This window comes from Tachysurus vachellii, chromosome 7 (genome assembly GCF_030014155.1).
Source record: "Tachysurus vachellii isolate PV-2020 chromosome 7, HZAU_Pvac_v1, whole genome shotgun sequence".
NCBI lineage: Eukaryota > Metazoa > Chordata > Actinopteri > Siluriformes > Bagridae > Tachysurus > Tachysurus vachellii.
In genome coordinates, this window is record NC_083466.1 from 23,166,975 (window position 1) to 23,192,747 (window position 25,773).

General features: G+C 37.1%; 1 protein-coding gene and 1 long non-coding RNA gene across 8 annotated transcripts in view; both read left to right on the forward strand.

Moving 5' to 3' along the window:
• The window catches only part of LOC132848919 (immunoglobulin superfamily member 1-like), a 324,244-nt gene that overhangs the window by 49,786 nt on the left and 248,685 nt on the right, over window positions 1–25,773 (forward strand). For 4 of the 7 annotated variants that reach the window (XM_060875013.1, XM_060875016.1, XM_060875015.1 and 1 more), the window contains one exon: window positions 70–310. The exons of 2 other annotated variants lie outside the window; for them this stretch is intronic. In XM_060875013.1, coding sequence (XP_060730996.1) covers window positions 70–77 — 8 coding nt within the window. In that variant the 3' untranslated portion in view covers window positions 78–310. Of the gene's footprint in view, window positions 1–69; window positions 312–25,773 lie in introns of those variants that run through there. One more of the 7 variants, XM_060875017.1, reaches the window with a different exon arrangement.
• On the forward strand, window positions 3,926–13,810 carry LOC132848941 (uncharacterized). Its single transcript, XR_009648784.1, has 4 exons — window positions 3,926–4,144; window positions 12,368–12,605; window positions 13,150–13,266; window positions 13,359–13,810. It is a non-coding gene; the product is annotated as an uncharacterized LOC132848941 (long non-coding RNA).

Here is a 25,773-nt window from a genome sequence, read left to right on the forward strand (position 1 = left end):
ATCATGAATAACTAATTTAATTAATGAATTATTTTACATTAATTATATAAAAATGCCATCCTTTTGTAGGTCCATGAGGAAAACTGTCCAACCAGGAATTGTTGAAACATTCAAAGAAAAGAAAAATGGGAAATCTAATTGTAATAATGCAGTGTAGTATCTGGAAACCTTTTTGCATTTTTTTTTTTTTTATGCTAATCATTTTATAAAGGCATCATTTGGATAATACTGGAAGAACAATGTCTGAATATTTTATTTATACACACATATTGGATGGAATTTGGCTGTTACCAGGTTAACATTTATTCCATATAACCCAGTATAACAATTCAATGTATTACTAGATGTTAACTGGTTACTATTTTAATATTAGTAGTAGTAGTAGTGGTAATAGTATTACAGTTTATAAAAAAAAAATCTTATATATTTATATTTTTGTAAAAAAAAAATATCTTGTAAAAATTTCAAATTTCTATATGCATTTTTCTGTTTATTTACTCATTTATTACTTATTAATGTATTGTAAAAGTGGTTTGATTTTAGCTTTAAAATCCATTCATGCAGTATTGGTTGTGTATTGAGCTGACACTGTGCTTTTTAAATTATTACTTTTTTGATTAATTTTTAATTATTACTTGGTTTAAAGACTGATTTACAGAATGTGTTAATTGAGTAATAAAAACTAGAGACAGAACGCTGAATACATGTTGTAAGATGAGCTTTAATAACAATTAAGTTTAGCTGTTTAATTATGGGATTTTTTAAATTATGGTACATATGATTATGTTTTGTATTTTATGATTGTACCTTTTTATTATTCTGCTTTTGGGACTTTTGTTGCCTGTATTATCTGACTATATAAGTAGTATACAAAAAGTTTAAGTACTTTTGTATTAAATAATTATTTTGTATTTTAATTCTAAATATATTATGGCCTATTTTAAAATCTCGTTGTGTTGATTTAATTTTTTAATCACCATTGCTGAATATTTTAATTCATTAATCTTTATTTCTTAGAAATCTTTTTTCAGACTTTTTAGCAGTACTTTATGTATTTTAAAGCTTAAGTGTTAAATGTGTGTAATGTATGAAATTCGCATAAATAAACATATTTTTTTCAGACAGCAACAGCTCTTATGTTCTGTACTTCCCTTCATGATCAGACATGATTTACATTCTCACCAGTTTCACCCCTTTGTAAACAGACTGTAGCATTCACAGCTGAACAGATTCACTCTACTCTCGTTATGTGATGTTTATATATTTTATTTTTGTAAAAGCTGAATAAAAGACAAACAAATAAACAGTAATTAGACATGACTGCAATCTGTGTGTGTGTGTGTGTGTGTGTGTATATATATATATATATATATATATATATATATACACACACACATACAATATATACGTAATTATATATATATATTTACACTAATAAAAACAGATTTAAGTGCCATACAAAGTGTTTTACACCATAAACATAAAGCATCACATTTCAGATTGAAATAAGACTTAAAACTAATTATTTTAACACCACAACAGCGTCGCCGTCTCACACTTTATATAACAACAATAACAAATTAAGTGCCGATTACTGAAATTCTAACCATAATATGTTAATGACCCATTCAGTGTTAGCAAATAGCTTCAGGTTATATCGATAAAATAAACACTTCAAAAGTCTCTCAAAGTTTATCTCATAATATGAAATTAAAACGGTACCTTGTGCCCTTCAGCAACCAGGAGCTAAGAGGTAGAAAAATATCCTTTAAACGTTTGCACAGTGAGTACACAAAAGTTTTAATCTGTATCATTTACTCAGAATGGTGCCTGCTGGTGTGATTCTGTGACCATCATATGTTGTGACCATAGAGGGCGCTGTTGCTACAATGCAGCTTAAAATAGATCGTCTAGAGAAGTTCTCTACGCAAACAGCGTAAATGCAAACATCAGCATCCACTGTTCATTAAACGTTGTTGTGAGAACGCGCCTAGTGCCCTGCATGTTACCTTGAACGCGCGTGCAGAACAGTGCCGTCGTGCTATATATATATATATATATTGTGAATAGAAATGTTAGGAGTGGAGTAACTGCCATATCACATGTAACTGCCATACAACGTGCACCTGGTTATCCTTATGTGACAATCTCATCAAATACTACAGTATAAAGAAACAGAGGGAAATTAATGCAGCAAAAAGAGAGAAACAAAACAAAAGACAACAAAGACAGAGAGCAAGGAAAAAGGAAGCTGTGGAAAATAAACTAAAAGAAATTGGGAAATTGTTATATGACAAAGAAATTGAATATATCTGATTAAAACTGTGAAGAAAAGGACCTAGAAGGAACCTGAGTCAACCCAAAGAGGAACAGACACTGTACCTAGACAGTTGGATCAAGACCCATCATCTTGCTGAAAGAAGATTATAGAATTGTTATAAGTTTCATTTACCTTTATATGATTTTTCTTTTCCATTTTATAGAATGACAAGTATCATTTACTTATATATGAATTTATGTAAGTATTCTGTGACTGAGAAATTATATAATTTTCATTAGTATGTTTAGATATTAAGATAGAAAATAACAGTGAAAGCTTAAAAAGGAAATCACAAGTTTTGTGTCAGCAGCTTTGTGTCAGCCAAATAAGAACACACAGTCAGCCGTGCAGCTTAGGAGACTTCTCAGGATGTTTTGCAGAAGCATGAGATCATGAGAGACCTGACAGGATGCTGACAGAAGCAGAATGATCGTTATGAGATCATACTAATAAAATGTTATAAATAGGGTTTTAGGACCAGTTATCAGTGTGCATTCACCTTGAGACAAGCTCAGTGTACTATACTCTGTTATTGCTTATAGAGGGTGCATCAGGAGAACAAACGCAGGCTTACACTTGGAGAGTGTTTCCTGGTTTGTTTCATCTTTGCATTTTATTTCTTTCTACTTACGCTAGAATTGTTTGACTATTTGAAGGAGATTTTGTTTGTAATTTTCTTTTCTTTTACATTACATATATTACACACATCTATCTGTATTACACTACTTTTAATAAAAACAAGGCCTCCCATTGTGAGGATCCTGAAAAGACAAAAAGGTCTAAGTCTGCCTCCTTCATCTAAAGATTCAATCAATAGAATAGGTAGAAGAACTTGGAGCAGAACCTTTGTTAGAAGACCGAGTGACTTCGAAGGATACCTGCGTTCAAGGTAAGAGCAACTCTAATTGTTGATCTTGTGTTTTCAATACTAACCCGTGCAAACTAGGACACATCCTTTATTGGGATTGTGGAATGGTTTCCTACGCAATCCGAAAACGTGTCAATAAAGGACACGTATGTCAGTATAATTACAGTACTTATATATATATATATATATATATATATAATATAGATTTATTTTTGTTTATTTATTTATTTATATCATTTTATTCATTATGTTAACATTGTGCAAAGTGTGTGTGTGTGTGTGTGTGTGTGTGTGTGTGTGTTCTCCATATTCATTCTGGTGATGCCTAACCCTCTCTCTCTCTTATGTCCTGAAAAGTGAACTGTAACAGACTTACAACAGGGTCACCATATTTGATAAGGCACTATTACAGGTTATCAAATCTGTTACCTCCCTCTATTTCACACGCAATGACTTGAATGTTCTCCATATTCACTGTAGTGATGCCTAACACTCTCTGTATTATATGCTGCAAAAGATTTGGGTCTCATTTCAACAGGAATGTCAACACCCCTACCCCCACCCCAATTTTACACAGAAAGCTTGCACTTTTTTGTCTCTTTATTGTTTTTTTTTTCTTTTTTCTTTTTTAGTAAATATTGCATTTTTTCTCAAGTTTATTTTTTTATTTTTAGCAGCTTATTATGCACTTTTATTTGTTAACTACTTTTTAAAACGTCTTCCCCAATCTCCCCATGTATCCTACATGCTGATCACGTGGGTTTGTCCAATTTCACCAGCATTCACTAATAACATAGTGTCCACTTAATCGTCGATCATAATCTACAAGTGATATCTGGATTTTAACATGGTTATGGAACTTAAAATGTTTCTTTTAGAGAGAGAATACCCCAAGGATGCCGATAAACATCAGCGTTACATCCTGAAATGGAAAGCCTCAAATTTCTGGAAGATCGGTAAGTAATTAGCAGAGGAGCAAAATGTAAAGGTTGTTAAGGACATTACTATGTCTATAAAATAAGCATAATTCAATCAATATAAAAGTTAATATTTTTTTAGTGATTTTAACAGTTCCATCTGAATCTTTGCCCACTGCTGAAAATTCGACTTTGCAAATACCATTAAAGTTACTTGAATATGTTCATTTGAGCCCTCATTTACTGTATATACTTTGAAATATCGCCTTAATCACATTGAATCTATATGTAGATTACTTGTGTGTGACTGATTAACCATTATATGTAGCTAATATGAGTAACAAAATAGTTTTGTGTCCATATTTGATTGAAATAATCATCAAAATATTAACACTTGAAATAAACAATCTTAACTTTGGCAAAAAGAAGTCTTTGATAATGTCTCTATGCACTCTATGTGGCCAAAAGTATTGGAATTCCTGACATTTCCAGCTATATGTGATTCTTCCCTGAATAGGTAGCACAAAGTTGGAGATCTGTAAATATGGAAGCATTAAATTTTTCCTTCATTTCAACCACGAGTCAAAAAACCTGTTCCAGCATGATAACAAAGCCAGCTATATAATATATGACAAAGCCAGCTACATAAATATAGTCTTTACATGGTTTGTAGTGAAAGATCTCCTGCTATAGAGCTCTAACCTTATTAAACTACTTTGGGATGAATGTGAACACTGACTGCACCCCAGGCCTCCTCACCTTCTCACCTACATCAGTACCAGACTTCACTAACCTTGTGGCTATATGAACACAAATCTCTATATATACAGATGTGGAGAGAATTGTTGGTACATTCCATTAAAGAAAGAAAAACCCACAAATGTCACTGAAACAACCTGAAAAGTAATGAATGTGGCTTTGATAAAAATGATGGAACCCGTAACTTAAAAATTTGATGCACATTCTTTGAGGCAATAACTGCAATCAAGCGACTTTTGTAACTCTCAATGAGACTTCTGCACCTGTTAACAGGTATTTTGGCCCACATCTCATGAGCACTGCTCCAGCTGTCTCAGGTTTGAAGGGTGCCTTCATGTTTCAGCTCTTTCCACAGATGTTCAACAGGACATATATTAGGGTTTAAAGAAGGCCATGTAAGAATAGTCCAATCTTTTGTTCTTTGGTGTTTCATTGTTGTTTTTAGCTGTGTGATTTGGGTCATTTTCCTGTTGAAGGACACATGACCTGTGACTGAGACCAAGCTTTCTGACACTGGGCAGCACATTTCACTCCAGAATGACAGGATAGTCTTGAGATTTCATTGTACTCTGCACAGATTCTAAACCCCTGTGCCAGATGCAGCAAAGAACATAACCAAGCCTCCTCCATGTTTCACAGGAGGTACAGTGTTCTTTTCTTTGTATGCTTAATTTTTGCATCTGTGAACATAGAGCTGATGTGACTTGTCAAAAAGTTCCAGTTTTGTCCCATCTATCTAAAGGACATTCTCCCAGAAGCATTGTGGTTTGTCAGTATGCATTTTGGCAAATTCCAGTCTCGCTTTTTTATGATTTGAATAAAGTCCTACTTGGTTTGTGTGACAGTTTTTTTGTCATGTGAATAGGTGATATTCATTCATTCATTCATTTTCTACCGCTTATCCGAACTACCTCGGGTCACGGGGAGCCTGTGCCTATCTCAGGCGTCATTGGGCATCAAGGCAGGATACACCCTGGACGGAGTGCCAACCCATCGCAGGGCACACACACACACTCATTCACTCACGCAATCACACACTAGGGACAATTTTTCCAGAGATGCCAATCAACCTACCATGCATGTCTTTGGACCGGGGGAGGAAACCGGAGTACCCGGAGGAAACCCCCGAGGCACGGGGAGAACATGCAAACTCCACACACACAAGGTGGAGGCGGGAATCGAACCCCGACCCTGGAGGTGTGAGGCGAACGTGCTAACCACTAAGCCTAGGTGATATTTTCTACAATTTTACTCTTTGAAGTACAATAACAAATATTATAACATGTATTTGCTATTAAAGAGCCGGTTTAAAACAGTTAATGAGTGAGTCACAGCTGAGAATGACCAATCCTTGGGCCATAAACGCTGTTTGCCTATGGCACGTGTATCAACTGCCTCAAGTCGTCACTGCTTGACACATATGACAATTTCAGAGAAAGCATGGACTTTGCATTAGGTAACACACAGGGTTTTAGTAGACAATAACTGGAGAACACCTGTTGAGTCTCTAGTACTTATTGATTAGTTGTGAGTGTATTTAATTTTAATTGGTTACATTTTTCAGTCAGTTACAAAATAACTAAGCACTTTTACTCTTGACTTCTGAATTGTCCACTGATCAGTGTTGTTACTGTTCGCTAAGAAAATTCACCAGGCCTGAAAATAATTGTATGCCACGGTTACCATCATCACTCAGGGGGTCCCTTGTTTCTTGAATCGTGTATAAAACTGTTTTATTGACATTAAATTAATTTACTGGAACAACAATGTCGTTTTCAGTCTCTAACTTTAGAGGTGTGTCTTCATTAAATCCCAACGTCTCATTTTCTCTAAAAATATTGTCAACTACTAAGTTACCAGCTGCAGCACTGTTAAGAACCCCTCTCTGCCATAGTTGGAGAGGGGTCTGTCCTCCCTGTGTAGATAATCTGTGGTTGTTCCGCTGATTTCAGAACTCTGCGGCTGCCCTTGTGACTCAGTAGACAAAAGAGATGGAGTTCATTAGTGGTCAATGTTCCCTCATTTTTCCCTCATTTCCCTCATTTTCCCTCATTTTTCTTGAAGGTAAAGTGAAAGTGATGTGACATACAGCTAAGTACGGTGACCCATACTCAGAATTTGTTCTCTGCATTTAACCCATCCAAAGTGCACACACACAGCAGTGAAAACACACACACCGTGAACACACACCTGGAGCAGTGGGCAGCCATTTATTCTGCGGCGCCCGGGGAGCAGTTGGGGGGGTTCGGTGCCTTGCTCAAGGGAACCTCAGTCGTGATATTGCCGGCCCGAGACTCGAACCCACAGCCTTAGGGTTAGGAGTCAAACTCTCTAACCATTAGGCCACGACTTCCCCGAATAGGTTACTGAAGTGGAATGATACATCTCTGTTCAGTTCTGCCCACAATGGTTCTATCCTCTGATTGTGGACACTGCATCCAGTAATGGCACTGCATCTATTTAACCCCCTTCTATACAGCATATACAGGGCAACCCCTATGTTCTTCATGCCATGGTCACAGAGTTTTCTTAGGGGGAGGCCAAAGTTATGCACTCCAGTGCAAAACAATTCCAACACACTTGAGGCCCTGTTGTTATTGAGGCACTGCAAATATATGATGGTCAGCCTAAAGCCATCCACACAAACATGAGCCATGGTTAATTAACCTACTGTTTTAATGATTTCCTGGCCTGATTTTTATGCACCATACTCAACCTAAACTACATTTTTTACCTCTATGGTTCCTGGTTCCATCCAGTACTTGCATTAAAAAACTGGATTTTACAAAATAAAATGAACGGTCAAATTCTACAGTGGTTTCAACACTGCATTTATGTTTAATATAAATACTGTATCCACTGTAGTCAACTGTTGGCTGCAAAGGTATGACTATGAAAAGTCTTAGGCCACGTTCACACTGCAGGTAAAAGTGGCCCAAATCTGATTTTTTTGGGGTCAAGTGACCAGGTCAGACTTCTTCAGGAGTAGTTTGAACACTCAAATCTAGCCCAGATCTGATTTTTTTCAAATCAGATTCAGACCACTTCCATATGTGGTCCTGAATCAGACCCAAATCAGATTTTTTTCCAATGTGACCGCAGTGTGAACAACCAAGGCGGATTTGATGCGACTTTTACGTCAATCTACATCGACATTCGTCACAATTGCGCATTGTTCGTTTGTGCATGCGGGTCAGTTCGAAACAGCAAACAGTTCACACTGGTATCTGATATACAGTAGGCCACATTTTAAAAAGTAATGTGAACAGCCAAACAAAAAAATCAGATCTGAGCAAAATATCCGAATTAAGCATTAAGACTTGCAGTGTGAACACGGCTTTTGAGTACATTAACAGTTTGTGCCTTCATATCTCGATAAAATAGTGTATTAAAACAATACCATAATCGATTGAGAGTTTGAACATGGTATATTCTTCGTCGGATTGCACGGTGGCGGGGGAAGGCCTGTCCAATTGGGTCCTATTGCAGGCAGTGTCTCACACACCAGCATTGTATTCTGCTGTGGCGTGATCTTAGGCCTCCTAATACATACGTTTCACCTGCGTTTGGAGTGGTTTGAAGGGTTTTGCTGATAAGCTCTTTCAAGTCCTCATCAGACATTCTTGACCTGTGGTCCAATTTCAAGTTTCTGTCTATGCCTGTACAGTGTCCTCCTGCCGATTCCAAAGCATTCAGCTATTCTTTGCCAAATCATTCCAAGAGACAAACAATGAGTAATATAGTATCATGTAGTATGTTGTACTGAGGATGACCATTTCTGATTGTTGGGGTAGTCTTGAATTAAACATAGCCCTTTGTCTCACTCTCATTAATCTTGAGTTTTCATAATGCATATAGTGCACTAAAACATCTTGATGGTTTCTCCCTTCTGACTGCTGGGTAATTGAGAGAAAGGAAGAAACCAGGGCTCTCAAGTTTTGAAGACAGGCAAGCGTTACATCAAAGAAAGAAAAAACAATAATGGGGGAGTTGTTGTGTTTGGTAAGGATCACTGACCACAATTTAACCAAATACAAAGTATTTGTTTAATTTCCATTTATTCATTTGTGTGTGTGTCAAAGAGAGAGAGAGAGAGAGAGAGAGAGAGAGAGAGAGAGATTATGACTGGTGTTGTTTATTGTTAGTGTTTGTTGCCTTTTTTGGACTCCTTTATCATTTGTAATGTTGCTCCCATTTAAAACAGTTCAGCTCAAGCCCAGCCATCTTTAGGGTCATGATTGAGGACAATGTCCCGTCCAGAGACAAGCTGTTTCGTGTTGAGGTTTTGTTCAAACCGACCATCGAAAATACTCTCTTTAATGGATTTTATTTTATTGGTTGTTGCATTAAATTTTACCCAGATAGTGGTATTTTCTGATTGGCTATTGTGTAGCCTCTTTTTAGATTGGCTGATAATTGTCAGGCTTAGACTAAGAACTCCAGGGGAGACGTGCTTGATTCTTGCCCAGTTCCATAGAGACAGCGTCTCTTGGGTGCTGCGGCATATTAAATATATGATAATATATGATAGTCAAAAAGTTTTTCTATATTAGAAATACGATGTGTGGCAGGAGAGCGTGACAAAAGACCCAAATGCGTGACTCTTGACAGCCCTGAAGAAACTGTCCTTGTGTATCCATTAAGCTCACAGTATAATGTGTCCAAAATCATGCTCTCATGTCTTATAGTGTCAGATTCTTTTATAATGTTATGAATAAATCACATTGTATTAGTGAAAAAAACACAAATGCCCTCCTCATTACCATTTACCTTCACAAACAAAAACTGACCTTGAAAATGATGGCAAATAAGTAGGAAAATCATGGTCACTTCTGTTCCAACGAAACTGTAAAATTGACTGTCCTTGAAAATGCTGTTGCTAAAAATGCTCCTTGTAGCTCCAACTTTGTACTATATGCTACACACTCTGTTTTTTAGGCTGTAAGCCAATCAGTGATTTAATCTGTCTTCCTGTTTGATCAAACTAACTAATTTGTCTCTAACTAATTATATTCTCTCTCACTTGCACTGTCATTCTGTGCGAGGGTATGATAGGGTGTATGCACTGATGAATGCACTGTAAAAAATGTCCGTAGTTTTAACGGTGAAAAACTGTAAAGTAGCAACGGGAAAAAAATGTAAATTATGAAATGTGAAATTACCGTTAAATTAACAGTTACAGTAAATACTGTTAATGTAAATACAAGAATATGTTGTTAATTTTGCATTCTTACTTTGTAATAACTGCATTAAAAGCCAATTAAAACAACAGTAAAGTACACTAAAACAATAAAATAAATGGCAGTAGATTTAAAGGTGAATGATTGAAAAGCAGCAACGGTAAAAAAACTGTACTATAAAAAAACTATAAAATATGAAATTACCGTGGAATGAACAGTTAAATACTATTAATGTAAACACAAGAAAATATGATATTTTTGCATTATTTATTTGTTAAAACCTCAGTTAAATCTCTTAAATCAACAGTAAAACACCCAAAAATAAATAAGCTATTTGGCTAATTACTGTTTGCCTCAGATGCACACTGCCAGAGAAGTTTTTGCAACAATACAACAATTTGTGTATGAAAATAAAATATTTGAAACTTGACAATACATGACCGTTTGGTTTTCAATGACGCCTATTCAGAGTATAGTGTTATAGAGGTCTCTCTCTCTCTCTCTCTCTCTCTCTCTCTCTCTATTCATATATATATATATATATATATATATATATATATATATATATATATATATATATATATATATATATATATTCATATTGCATACTATGTACCCATGAAAGACACATTGAAGTGTCTGCTGAATTCAGATTTTGGGAGGAAGTGCATTTCAATGCACCTGCCTGAAAAAAAACTTTGCTGATGTACTTTGTGATTGCTCAGATGCCCAAATACTGAAGTGCAGGAATTTCTCTCAAGACATCCCAAACCTCCAGCTACTGCTCTATCAGGATGCCTTTGAGGTGGTTAACCCTTTATGGTTTGCACGAAAAAACCCCAAAAAGTTTCTCTTGTCAATTTGCCAGTTCATCTCAGGTCAAACACAGAACATATGCAGTTGGTTATGCTGTGCAGAGAAAAGGACTTCAAAGACTTTGGCCATGAAAGTGTTTTCTCAGAGTTAGTAAAAGACCTTGAGGAAAATGGAATTGCTTTGTCAGATCAATCTATTATAAAAGGCATACTTTACTGTATTTCTGGAGACAATTTGGGATCCCACTGCATTGGTGGATTCACTGAAAATTTTAGTCAGTCAAGCTATTTTTGCAGGTACTGTCTAATTACTAAAGAAGAATTTCAGAGTGTTGACCCAAATTTCTGTGGTCTGCTGCGCACTGTTGAAAACTACAGTGCTGCTGTTAACCAATTACAGACTGAAAATGAAACAGTTCAAGGCATTAAGTTTGATTCAGTTTTCAACTCTTTGAAGAACTTTAAAGTTTCCCTGCTGAAAAATACAGCATAAACCAGCATCAATTCCATGCTGGTCCAGGCTGGTTTTTACTGGTTCGTGCTGGTATAATGCTGGTCAGTGCTGGTATAGATGGGTGGCCAGCATAGTCATAGTGTTACAGTATCAAGCAAAACGGGGCTGGCGTAGCTGGTTAACCAGTATGATCTTGCTGGAATGAGCTTTATGGGAACAACCTTTATTTTTGCTTGTGGATGTTTCTATGTAACACATTAATATAATATTAAAACGCAATATATTGGAATATATTTAATTATAAGTGTGTTATTTCTTTTGCTCCCTCTTTTGAATAAAGAACTGAAATAACAAAGCTCAAAAAGCTTTGAATAACAAAGAATAAAAACATTTAAAAATCGTTCGTTAGGGATTAAAGTGTCTCCACAAATTAAATAAAGTAATACCAACAAATGTTGACTTCCCGGGCTCCATGAGGGAAGCACCATATAAATAAGAAGTAGTTAAGTTGTTTGTCTGTTTTTTTAGTAAAGGGGTAATGTGAAGAGATATTACCCAACATCAGCGTTGCTATGCAACCTTTAAAGCAACTATGTTCACGAAGGTAAATGTAGTTCCTGCACTTTCCAAAAATAAATATTGCAATGTTTTCGACTACATTATATCCCTTACAGTGTTTATCGAAATTAGTATAAGTGCACGTGTTCCAGATCATCATGTTTTTGCCACCGTAATTAGGATTTTGTTTTGGGGTAAATAAAAAGCTTCCGCTTCTAAAGGTGAAAAAAAAGGCTATCATATACAGTATACTGCATTTTTTATAAGCAGTCAAAACAGACAAGGTCAAGTTGACTCAGCGCTCCTAATTTGTATAGGAGGACAATAGGAGGGTTAAACTGAACACTCTCAGAAACTAAAAGTATATCCACATTTTGCACCTCTTTTAGAACATAAATTTAAAGGTAAACTACTTTTATCCTCCCAAGATAATAATAATAATAATTAAAAAAAAAAACACTTTTTCTATTTTTAGTGTCTTCTTTCTTTCCTACAGATGGTGCTGTGATCCTGGACAGTCCTCTCCATCCTGTGACTGAGGGGCATCCTCTGTTTATATCGCAACCCAAACATCTCAGTTGCTTCTGTTGATTTCTATAAAGATGATTCATTTTTGCAGAACCAGACAACAGGAGAGATGATCATCAGTAGTGTCTCAAAGTCAGATGAAGGTTTCTACCACTGTAAACACCCAGAGAGAGGAGAGTCACTGAAAAGCTGGGTTCTAGTTAGATGTGAGAAATATTTATTTAAATAAAACGTTTGTGTTGGAGTCAGTTTTCTGCTATAGCATTTTAAAAAATATCGATTAAACTTGTTGCACCTTTAGCAGCTTGATTGCATGTAAAGAAAAAAATAATAATTTTGATAATAGAAATCTCAATAAGCATGACACCATTTCTGAGTAAAATAAGCACAAGTTATAGTGTATTTAGAGTAATACAGACCTGAGAATCATGCTGACTGATGATTAAAGGTTTGCAAGGGCTTGTATTTCCTTAACACTTTATTTATTAGAGCTCTAGTCAACAGACTGTCAATAGGCTGTTACTAACCTGCCAGGTTCCAGATAAAAGAGCAAATATTAACAGTCCTAATGTTCAATTAAATGTTACAGAGAAATGGCTGTATGTTGTTGAAGATAGTAACTATTTGTTGTAGAGGGAGTTTCAGACTTAAGAGGCAGACTAATAGTATGTATGTCCAATAAATTAATGCTTTATATATGATTAATTATAAGTTATATCTTTTTTTAATACACAGTATTTTCTTCTCCAGTTCTATCAAATGGAAAAGCTCCAACATCTGTACTGAAGCTCCTCAGCAGTGTAGCAACAGCCTCCCTGTATGTGCTGGTGACCATCATTCTGGCAATGAAATGTTACAGAGCTCGAGGTAAGAACAGTGTTCTTCATTAGACATAAAATTAAACCCTAACATTATATAAGATGCTAATTTTTTAGTGTTCTTTATTATGTATTTTTCAGCTGAACCTGATGAGGACAACAGACCATACAGAGTGATAGAAGCTGAAACGTCTTTCTGAGTGTCAGGTTATAACATTATCTAAAACATCCATCTTTTAAATAACAGCAGGTTCCAATGCAACAGAGAACACATACATACATGTCATGATGTAGTAATGAGTGGATGTGAGGCTTTAAATTCTCCTTAAAGTGTTAAGGAGTTTTTTATGGGGGGCAGTCGTGGCCTAATGGTTAGAGAGTCTGACTCGTAACCCGAGGGTTTGTGGGTTCGAGTCTCGGGCCGGCCACAACTGCGGTGCCCTTGAGCAAGGCACCGAACCCCCCCAAACTGCTCCCCGGGCACCGCATGCATAAATGGCTGCCCACTGCTCCGGGTGTGTTCACGTTGTGTGTGTGTTCACTGCTGTGTGTGTGCACTTTGGATGGGTTAAATGCAGAGAACAAATTCTCAGTATGAGTCACCGTACTTAGCTGTATGTCACGTCACATTTATTGAGTGATTTCTTTTCCTAATATACTGTGTTTTATTATTCCTATGCATTTTCTTTTCACTATTTAAGCTTTAGATTGTATTATTGCAGTTTTTCTAGCTATATGACATATAGTTTGTTTTAATTGAAGAATAATTTTCAGAATATAGCCAGCATTTATACAATTTAGCATTTACTCAGGGATAAATAAGCAGTTTGATAATATACTGTATAATGGAATAAATCTTATTTTTGTCATTTTTAAGTAAATATTTGGCAGAAAAGTTTTGTTAAAAGATTTTTTGAATGTGACTGAATCTTTATTGATTCAGTTTTTTACCTCATTCTGTTTTTGTCTGCATTTGCTTTTGCTGATCACCTTACAATCTCCTGTTTGTTGACCTTGATTCCATTTTGTATATTTTGCTTGAGCTGTTCCTAATAAACTGTCAAATGCAATTGCGTCCTGTACGACTCGGCCTTCTTATGTGGCATAATAAATTTGTGTGATGTTTGTTATTATAAATTAATCATTGTTGCTGTAGACCATTGTATAAAGTTCTATAAGGTCATTTACTACTACAAAATCTACAAAATCACGTAATTCACTAATTAATCATCTTGTCCTACTGACATTCTACAATTCTAAGTATCAATAGCACTATCAATATATACATTATTACTGCTCACTACAGGAAAACTGAACACTAACAATTCAAAGGAAACAAATAGCAGGTCAGTGATTGTTTGCTACAGCTGATTACATTAAGTCATTACATGTGGTATATGTAAGCAAAAAACAAATACATGTATATACAGTGGTGTGAAAAAGTGTTGGCCCCTTCCTGATGATTTTTTTTTTGCACGTTTGTCACACTTTAATGTTTCAGATCATCAAACAAATTTAAATATTAGTCAAAGTGACTCCTGTCACTCTGATGTTTTGCCTTCTCACATTTTTAAAGAGGTTTTTCCAGCTTTGAGTTCAGTTACTGCTATTATTAATAGCTCCTAAACAAATGGAATTGTACCATCTTCTTTTAAGCATGCTATAGTCCAACCATTGTTAAAAAAGCATCATCTCGATCAGTATGCGCTGGATAATTACAGACCTATATCAAAATTATCCTTCATCTCAAAGGTCTTGGAAAAAGTTGTGTATTTGCAGGTCTCCTCTTACCTACATACTTTTAACATCTTTGACTCATTTCAGTCTGGGTTTAGAGAATTTCACAGTACTGAAACTGCCCTATTGAAGGTTACCAATGATATTTTATTGTCACTTGACTCTGGTTCTTGCTGTATTCTAATCATGCTTGATCTAAGTGCAGCATTCGACACAATAGATCATGATATCCTTCTACAAAGACTTTATCAAGTAGCTGGTTTTCAGGGATCTGTGCTGAACTGGTTTGCTAACTATCTTAAGGACAGATCTTTTTCTGTGAATTTGGGAAATTGTTTTTCATCTAGTGCTCAAATCTCCTATGGTGTTCCTCAGGGCTCTATCTTGGGTCCTTTGCTTTTCTTGTTGTATACTGTATGCTTCCAGTCGGTTATATCTTTCAGCAACATAATTTATCATATCATCTCTACGCTGACGATACTCAATTCTATTGTCCTGTTAAAAACAGTAACTTCTCTATGTCCACTCTGTTTGCTTGTCTTCAGGACATTAAGTGCTGGCTGGATCTGAATTTTCTACAGTTAAATAATGACAAAACCGAAATAATAGTTTTTGGTCCAACAACTGTGTCTTCTGGTCTTATAAAGCAGCTTGGCCCTTTGTCTGCAAATGTACGTGATCATATTAGAAACCTTGGTGTTGTTTTTGATCCTATGTTGTCCTTTGATAAACAGATTAGTACTATTGTGAAAAGCAGCTTTTTTCAGTTAAGATCAATTGCTAAAATCAAGAAGATGCTTTCTATGAAGGACCTTCAAACTATAATTCATGCTTTTATAACTTTGAGATTGGATTACTGCAACTCTCTTTATTTTGGCTTGCCTAAATCATCTCTGGACCATTTAGAACTGGTACAAAATGCGGCAGCGAGATTACTGACTGGCACCAAAAAAAAATTGGCACATTACCCCAATACTTGCCTCATTACACTGGCTCCTGCTTAAGTTCTGTATTAATTTTAAGATTTTACTTTATGTTTTTAAAGCTTTACATGGTTGTGCTCCCCAGTATATTTGTGACCTCCTCACTCCGTACCCTACCCCTAGATCTCTTTGGTCTTCTAATCAATTCCTTCTCTCTGTACCTCTTGCACATTTTAAAACTAAGGGCAATCGAGCTTTTGCTATGGCATCTCCAAAGTTGTGGAACAATCTCCCTCTTCATTTAAGATCTGCTACCACTGTTTCATTGTTTAAATCTGCTTTAAAACCCCACTTTTATTCTGAGTGTTTTAACTCTGTTTGAATGTGTAGAATTTTATGTGTTTTCTGTTGGTTTGTTTTGGATTGTGTTTTACTTTTGCACTGTTCTTGTTTGTTTTAATTTGATGTACAGCACTTTGGCTGCAACGGCTGTTGTTTTTAAATGTGCTTTATAAATTAATAAACTAAATTAAACTAAAGATAACACAAGTAAACACAACATGCAGTTTTTAAATGAAGGTTTTTATTATTATGGGAAAACAAAATCTAAACCCACATGGCTCTGTGAAAAAGTGCTTGCCCCCTAAAACTAATAACTGTTTGGACAGCTTTTGTGATAACTTGCAATGAGTCTGTTACAGCACTGTGGGGGAATTTTGGTCCACTCAGCTTTGCAGAATTGTTATAATTCAGGCACATTGAGGGTTTTTGAGCAAGAACTGCCTTTTTAAGGTCATGCCACAGCATCTCAATAGGATTCAGGTCGGGACTTTGACTAGGCCACTCCAAAGTCTTCATTTTGTTTTTCTTGAACCATTCAGAGGTGGACTTGATGGTGTGTTTTGGATCATTGTCCTGCTGCAGAACCCAACTTTGCTTCAGCTTGAGTTATACAGTATGAGCAGAAAACAACAGTCCAGGAAGTGAAACTATACAACAACACTTTTCTTGCCTATTACAGATTTAAATACATTGCATATGCACTGTGTAGAAAAACATGAAGCAGGGTATTTTGCACAGTTATAGCTCACAATCTGTATATATGAAGTGCAAAACTGATGACATACAGTCTACTTAAGGGATAAACCCCTCTTTATTACGTTTGCAAAAGGCTCACAATACATCTACATAAACAAAAATATGATAAATTAGTAAAGTTATTTAAAAAAAAAAAAAAAAAACATTTAGCCTACAAACAAAATAAAAGCAGGAATTGTGATATTTATAAAAGAAAATGCATGTATGTATGTACAGTATGTATGCATATGTATGTATGTACACTCAAAAAAATGATATGTTGGATTTAATTAACTTTTTGTCAACAGGTTCCACGTAACTGTGTGCTGTTGATTTTAAGTAACATTATTTCAGTAAACTTAAGTTTTTTATATAAAGTTAATGTAATCTTGTTTAGTTGAATCAGATTAACAATCTTGTTTTTATTTTAAAATATTAACTCAATTAAGTTCAACTGAATTATATATATTTTTACATTCAACCAAAATAAAAATCAGTTTTTTGATTTGCATTACTTTATTTAGTCAGTGCATTTTTAAATTTTATACATTTGTAACAGATTTGTACAACATCAGTACACTGTGAACACTGTCTCACTGTTTTCTCCTATTGCAATTTAAACATACTGTAGCGTTTAAGTCTTTTCTCTTACAATTTTAAGTAAAACAAATACACTATAAATGCACTTAATACATTCAAGAACCTTTTATAAATGTCCAACAAAAAATTATTTGTTCAAAATCTGTATCTTTAAAACTGCTTTCCGTTTTCTTATTATTAAAAGCACACTGTAAAATACAAAAAATAAAAGAATTGCCTATAAATGAAATTAGGTGGGTGAAAAGTCTCTCTTGCAGTCTGTGCCTCCTTTAAATTGAAAAAAAAAATAAAGCATTTATTTAAAATAAGAGCAATAATGAAAAAAGTGTAACATTGTCAGACCTATAACAAATGTACTGTAACACGCCAACAGTGTAACATCATTGAGGAAACATAAGTACCACCTCTTGAAACTTACATCAAGTTAATACTTAAAAAAGAAGTTTATTTTTCAGGACATGGACCTTGGTTATATAAATGTATATCTGAAGTCTTGCGGGTAGGCCAAGTTTAGACCACATAAATTAGACCATAGTTTTAGTGTAGAAATCAAGAGTGAGCACATCAAACTTCTGAAACAGCAAAATATGACTCTAAATTACACAAAAGCCACAATATGCTCCTGTCCTACTTAATAATTTGTTTTTGTTCTCTGTTGAGCTGTAAATACAGTCCTACTGCTGATCCTAACACACTTTTACTGCTGTGGCTCCACTCACCCTTGGACCTACTGGTCTGCTGTTGATGTTCTATGATCGCTCTGCTTCTCCTGGCTTTCTGCATTATGACTCACCTCCTGCTGCTGTGGATAATCTCATCTGTATATCTTATCTGAAAACCACACAAACTTCAAATTATCTAATGCCAGTCAAATCACATAATTAGTAGCAGAATGCCAAAGTAACATTTAACAAGTTTATTATTTCAAATTAAAAACTTAATACAAAATTATTGATCAAATCTGTGACTGCTGAGTTAGATCTGGAAAACGGTGAAATCTGAACCCTCAGCGAAAAGGGTCTGGTTAAAACATGAAATATTATTTTGGTTTGGTTTCTGTTCGAGATGAGCAGTGTGGTTTTAACCAGTGAGAAATGAGGAACTGCTGTCATTCACATTCTCAGTAAAGCCAAAATTAAAATCGCAACTCCTGCATTTTCCTACTAATGCTAGTTTCTGTGGTATGTGCCATGGTTTTCGAGAAGCTTTTATTGCCATATCAACCATATGTAACTGATGCAGTACATTGTCAAAGAAACAACATTTCTCCAGGACTATAGTGCTACATAAACAATATAGAGCTAAGAACTTAAAGTATGCATACTGTGTATATACAGTTTATAAAGTGCATATAGTTTATTGTATATAGTTTATACTTTTTATTTTTCTACCTCCTTTTGGTTCTATTTTTATCCTTAATTCCATTCCTTACTATGCTTGAATCCTACAGACGTAAAAAGCATTTTACTGCATGTCGTACTCTGTATGTACTATGTATGTGACAAATAAAATTTGATTTGATTTGATTATTTTGTACAGTACATTTTGCAAAAATATTGGGATGTAACAAGAGGTTTCTTGCAAACATATTTACGCTTATGTTATAGCAGCAGATGGATGAGGTAATTTTTTTTTTTTGCAAAACAGCAATTGAATTAATGTGCAGGTGTGTGTGTGTATGTGTGTGTGTGTGTGTGTGTGTGTTACGACCTATGTTTTTGTATTTGGTATGTGTTTTTCTTTTCTCTTTTTTCTTTTGTCGTGCTCTAATAGGTCGCCTGATGATTTCCTCTCTCCCTTTATTGGCGGTTCAGAAGAGGCGTGTTCCTTATAAGGGCGCTTCCGGCGTTCAACAGGGAGCTCATTTTTGGTTCGGCTGCGTTTGGGTAGAGAGCTCCGGGATCCCTCCTCCGGGCAATGATCAAACATGCTCTGTGAAAAACATCCCCAGTGAAAATGTGCCTTCTGAACAACTTGTTGATCTTGTACTTTTGTCCTTAAAGTGATTCCTCAAGCACGTGGAGCGTAGGGGTGTCCAGCCTATTTATTTTGATATTTTGATTTGTACTCTGTTTTACGTTAGGGAGTTAGGGAAGTTAAATGTATTTTACTTTGTGCTCATTTAGGTCACTTAGTCCCTTTCTCCTTTTGCTTTTGAGAGTTGTTTTGTTTGTTGTTTTGGCCTTTGGTCACCCCGAAGAGATGCTCCTTTTCACCTGTCACATTTATTCTTTAATAAATCTAATCCTATCCCTTGATTGGCTTGGTGAATGTGTTTGATTATCGGCCGGAGTGATTTAAAACTGGGATCCCACTATTTCAAACTCTGTTCCCTTATTACGCCTCTCGGAGGTTCCGATTTCCCCTAGACTCGGGGCGTAATAATCGGGGGCTCGTCCGGGATACTTTTTCTCGCTTCGGGTGCGGGAGGTCCGGGCTCTTTTCCTGATTTTGTAATTCGTTCGATGCGAACTACGAAGTTTGCGGCTTTTCTGGTGAGTGTACTTTATGTATCTCTGTATGATTTGACTGGCAGCTTTATCATTGTGTGGTGCGGAAGTAGTAGGTCGATATACATGGAATTCAGTATAGAAGCGTTTAGACAGGCTCCTTCACGGGAAGTCCTGGAGTCATGTCGAAAAACTGATTTGTTTTTAATCGCTGATTTTTGACATTTCTCTGTCACGAACTGCTAAGAAAAACGTAGTACGGGATGTAATTGATGCGGCATTGGTACAAAGCGGTATTTTATACCCTAAGCCTAATTCTGAGGTCGGTATGAATGCGGCAGGTGACGAAGTTAACGTTGATGCTCCGGGGTCTGATCCTATGATGCGTTCACTTAGCGGTGTGAATTCAGAGGATTTGAAATTAGCGATCCAGTTAAAGCAGTTAGATCTGGAGATTAAACGTCAGGAGCACACTACTCAGCTGCTGCGATTTAGGCAATGCGAATTAGAGATGCAATCCGGCCGTGTATCAGTAGGCTCAGTTAAGTCTCACGTTGCTGCACCTTCTAATGTCGATACTCCTCCACCTTTTGTGCCTTTGTCTGGAACTTCTAGTAGGTCTGATGATTTTGATGTTAGTCGCCATCTTACTCTTGTGCCTACATTTAGGGATAATGAAGTGGATTCGTATTTCGGCGCTTTTGAACGTATAGCGGCGGCACTGCGTTGGCCGAGAGAGGTTTGGCCTCTCATGATACAGTGTAAATTATCTGGAAAAGCTCAGGAGGTCTGTTCAACCTTGTCTGTTGGGGACAGCTTGGATTATGATAAACTTAAAGGCGCTGTGTTAAAGGCTTACGAGCTAGTGCCGGAAGCATACCGGCAAAAGTTTCGTTCTCATGTTAAAATTGCCAGTCAAACTTACGTGGAGTACGCTCGGGAAAAAGGCGTGCTTTTTGATAAGTGGTGTAATTCCAGTAAAGTCGCTAACTTTGAGCAACTTCGTGAGTTGATTTTGGTCGAAGATTTTAAGAATTCATTGTCGGACAAAATTGTTATTTATTTAAATGAAAAGAAAGTCTCGACCCTAGCTGAAGCAGCTGTTTGTGCAGATGAGTTTACTTTGACTCACAAAAGTGCGTTTGTTGCACGGCGTGAACTATGTTCTTCTATGTCCCAAGAGAAGAGTGCTAAAACTTTGAAATGGCCTAAACTAGTAACACCCGTTGAAGCTCGTGAATGTTTTTACTGCCATGAGCTTGGTCACTTGATAGCGGCATGTCCTTCATTGAAAAAAGAGAAAAGAAAAACACATACCAAATACAAAAACATAGGTCGTAACACTCCCACACCCAATGAATCTACATATCGTAGATTTACTCAAAATTAAACGACCGCGACAATGCATCAGCAAGCACGTTATCTTTGGGGGCTCGTCCGGCATTGAAAAAGAAGAATAAAGGGAAGATCACTAAAAGTGTTGGTCTTGTTCATAAAGTTAGTGAGAAACCTAGGTTGGATATTGACGCAGTATATGATCCATTTTTGTGTAAGGGGATGATTTCTCTTAGTGGACCTGAAGGTTTAGTTCCCGTAACCATGTTACGTGATACAGGGGCTAATCAATCATTTGTGTTAGCCAGTGCACTGCCATTTTCTGAGAAAAGTTATTGTGGTTCTGATGTCCTTATTCAAGGGATTGAGTTAGGTGTGTTGAAAGTACCGTTACATAACGTGTACATTCGATCCGGTTTAGTAACAGGCTTTGTAAGGTTGGCAGTGCGTCATGCACTGCCTGTAAGTGGTATTGCCTTAATTGTAGGTAATGATTTAGCTGGTAAAAAGGTACTTCCAGTTCCTGAGGTTGTTGAAAATCCTGTGTATGATTCTGTTACTTCCGGTGAGTTAGCGTCAGAATTCCCCTCCGTTTTTACTGCGTGTGTAGTTACGCGCGCTCAAGCGCGTAAGTTTAGTGATGCTATCGATATTTCGGATTCCTTTCTGGTAACTGATGATAGAGTTGAAGGTGAAGGTTCTGTTCTGAAACCTAAGCTGCCCGTACTTAAGTCGCTGTCTATGAGTGGTGGTGCTAAAACGGAATCGGAATGGCCGTTGTCCGTTGATAAGGCTCTGATTTCCGTTAAACAGAAGGAAGATCCTTCTTTATTGCGGTGCAGAACTGTTGCGGTATTATTGACGGGCATTGAAAACAAACCAGTGGGTTATTTTTGGGACGGCGATGTGTTAAAGAGAAAGTGGACTCCTTTAAGGTCGGATGGTTTGGGTTGGGATACTGTCTACCAACTGGTTGTACCTAAATGCTTACGCAACCAGGTTTTGAGTGTGGCTCATGATAATGTCGCTGGACATTTAGGCATTACTAAAACGTACCAACGAATTTTGCGTTATTTTTTCTGGCCTGGTATTAAGTCTGACGTGGTGCAGTATTGTCGTTCGTGCCACGTATGCCAGGTCGTAGGAAAACCTAACCAAGTAATTCAGCCTGCACCACTTAAACCTATCCCTGTGTTGGGAGAGCCCTTTGCACGAGTAATTCTGGACTGTGTTGGGCCGTTACCACGAACAAGGTCTGGACATGTTTATTTGCTTACGCTTATGTGCACGACTACACGCTATCCGGAGGCGGTACCGTTACGTACGTTAAAAGCGAAGGCAGTGGTGAAAGCTTTAGTTATGTTCTTTTCTACCTTTGGTTTCCCTCGAGTGGTCCAAACGGATCAGGGAACTAATTTCATGTCTCGCCTGTTTAAACAAGTGCTTTCCCAACTGAAAATCCAGCATGTTATATCTAGTGCTTACCATCCTGAGACCCAAGGAGCTTTGGAGAGGTTCCATCAAACTTTAAAGTCCATGTTGAGTAAATATTGTGTTGAATCAGGAAAAAACTGGGACGAAGGGCTGCCTTTACTTTTGTTTGCTGTCCGTGAGTCCGTTCAGGAGTCGTTGGGATTTAGCCCAGCCGAACTGGTTTTTGGACATACAGTGAGGGGACCACTCAAAATGCTGAAAGAGAACTGGTTGTCTGAGCAACAATCTGAGTGTAATTTGTTGGATTATGTCAATTCTTTTCGAGAACGTTTACATAATGCTTGTGAATTAGCTCAGACTGCTTTGAGTGGTACGCAGTCAAAAATGAAAAAGCGTTTTGATAAGAAAGCTGTTGCTCGTTCATTTTCTGAGGGTGATAAAGTTTTGGTTCTATTGCCAGTTCTGGGTGCTGCATTGCAAGCTAAGTTCTCTGGACCGTACGTCATTGATAAGAAGTTGAGTGACACTAATTATGTTGTTCGAACCCCTGAGCGCCAGAGAAAAACTTGCGTGTGTCATGTAAACATGCTGAAGCGTTATGTTAATCGTGAGGAAGACCTAGAGTCAAAAAGCTCTGGTATTATTCCTGTAGCTTCAGTCGTGGCTGTTTCTGACAGTAGTGTTGAGGTCGATGAAGATGGGCTGAGCTTGCATAATACCCTAGTTTCAGGCGGTAGACTGAATAACTCCAAGGTTTTGGAGCGTTTAGATCCTTATTTGATACATCTATCTACCCCTCAGAAAGCTGACATAATAAAGCTAATAAATTCTTTCCTAGGATTGTTCTCAGATGTTCCCACTCACACTCAAGTCCTGGAACATGATATTGATGTAGGTGATCACCCACCCATTAAGCAAGGGGCTTACAGAGTGAACCCTGCTAAACGTAAGATTATGGAGTCTGAGGTAAGGTACCTTATTGATAATGGACTCGCAGTCCCTAGCTCTAGCGCCTGGAGTTCACCGTGCTTATTAGTTCCGAAATCTGACGGCACACAACGATTTTGCACGGATTACCGAAAAGTGAATGCCGTGACAAAACCAGATTCTTTTCCCCTCCCGTTAATGGAGGATTGCATTGATAGGGTAGGCTCTGCGCGCTTCGTGACAAAATTAGACCTTCTAAAGGGATATTGGCAAGTTCCCTTGACGGAGCGTGCGGCCGAAATATCTGCTTTTGTTACGCCGGATGATTTTCTGAATTATAAGGTTATGGCGTTTGGGTTGCGTAACGCTCCGGCTACATTTCAGCGCTTGATGAGTAAAGTGCTGAAGGGGGTTCAAAACTGTAAAGCTTATTTAGACGACATTGTTGTTTATTCGAATACGTGGGAGGAGCACCTAACCACTTTGGGGGTGGTGTTTGATCGATTGTTTAAGGCATCTCTCACTCTTAATTTAGTTAAGTGTGAATTTGGCAAAGCCACGGTTACCTATCTAGGAAAACAAGTTGGGCAGGGACAAGTCCGACCTGTCGCTTTGAAAGTGCAAGCTATTGCAGATTTTGCAGCACCCCGTACGAAACGTGAACTTAGAAGATTTTTAGGAATGACTGGGTATTACCGAGGATTTTGTAAAAATTTCTCAGATGTTGTGTTGCCTCTAACTAATATGCTACGTATTTCACAAAACTTTGAGTGGACTGATGAGTGTCAAACTGCATTTGATTCTGTTAAAGCACTCTTGTGTAGTGCCCCGGTCTTGGCTACTCCAAGGTACGAGTGTTCTTTTAAACTGGATGTTGATGCGAGTATGACTGGAGCCGGTGCTGTCTTGCTGCAGGATGATGAAAATGGAGTTGAGCATCCTGTTGGGTATTTCTCAAAGAAGTTTTTGAAACACCAATTAAATTACAGTACCATTGAAAAGGAGGCATTGGCCTTGCTACTGGCTTTACAGTATTTTGAGGTATATATTGGTTCTAGCTCTCTTCCTGTGAGCGTGTTTACCGATCATAACCCATTAATCTTCTTGTCTTGTATGAAGAACTCTAATCAACGGATTATGCGATGGTCCCTCTTTGTCCAGGATTTTAACCTGGAAATTCGTTATAAAAAGGGCAAAGATAACGTGCTTGCTGATGCATTGTCGCGGTCGTTTAATTTTGAGTAAATCTACGATATGTAGATTCATTGGGTGTGGGAGTGTTACGACCTATGTTTTTGTATTTGGTATGTGTTTTTCTTTTCTCTTTTTTCTTTTGTCGTGCTCTAATAGGTCGCCTGATGATTTCCTCTCTCCCTTTATTGGCGGTTCAGAAGAGGCGTGTTCCTTATAAGGGCGCTTCCGGCGTTCAACAGGGAGCTCATTTTTGGTTCGGCTGCGTTTGGGTAGAGAGCTCCGGGATCCCTCCTCCGGGCAATGATCAAACATGCTCTGTGAAAAACATCCCCAGTGAAAATGTGCCTTCTGAGCAACTTGTTGATCTTGTACTTTTGTCCTTAAAGTGATTCCTCAAGCACGTGGAGCGTAGGGGTGTCCAGCCTATTTATTTTGATATTTTGATTTGTACTCTGTTTTACGTTAGGGAAGTTAAATGTATTTTACTTTGTGCTCATTTAGGTCACTTAGTCCCTTTCTCCTTTTGCTTTTGAGAGTTGTTTTGTTTGTTGTTTTGGCCTTTGGTCACCCCGAAGAGATGCTCCTTTTCACCTGTCACATTTATTCTTTAATAAATCTAATCCTATCCCTTGATTGGCTTGGTGAATGTGTTTGATTATCGGCCGGAGTGATTTAAAACTGGGATCCCACTATTTCAAACTCTGTTCCCTTATTACGCCTCTCGGAGGTTCCGATTTCCCCTAGACTCGGGGCGTAATAGTGTGTGTGTGTGTTTGTTTTTCAGAAACAGTCACTATAAGACTACCAGTACTCAATGAAGTGAGTTAATAAGAATAGAGGAACATAACGTTAGATGTCAGTGTAGCCTCTACAGAATTT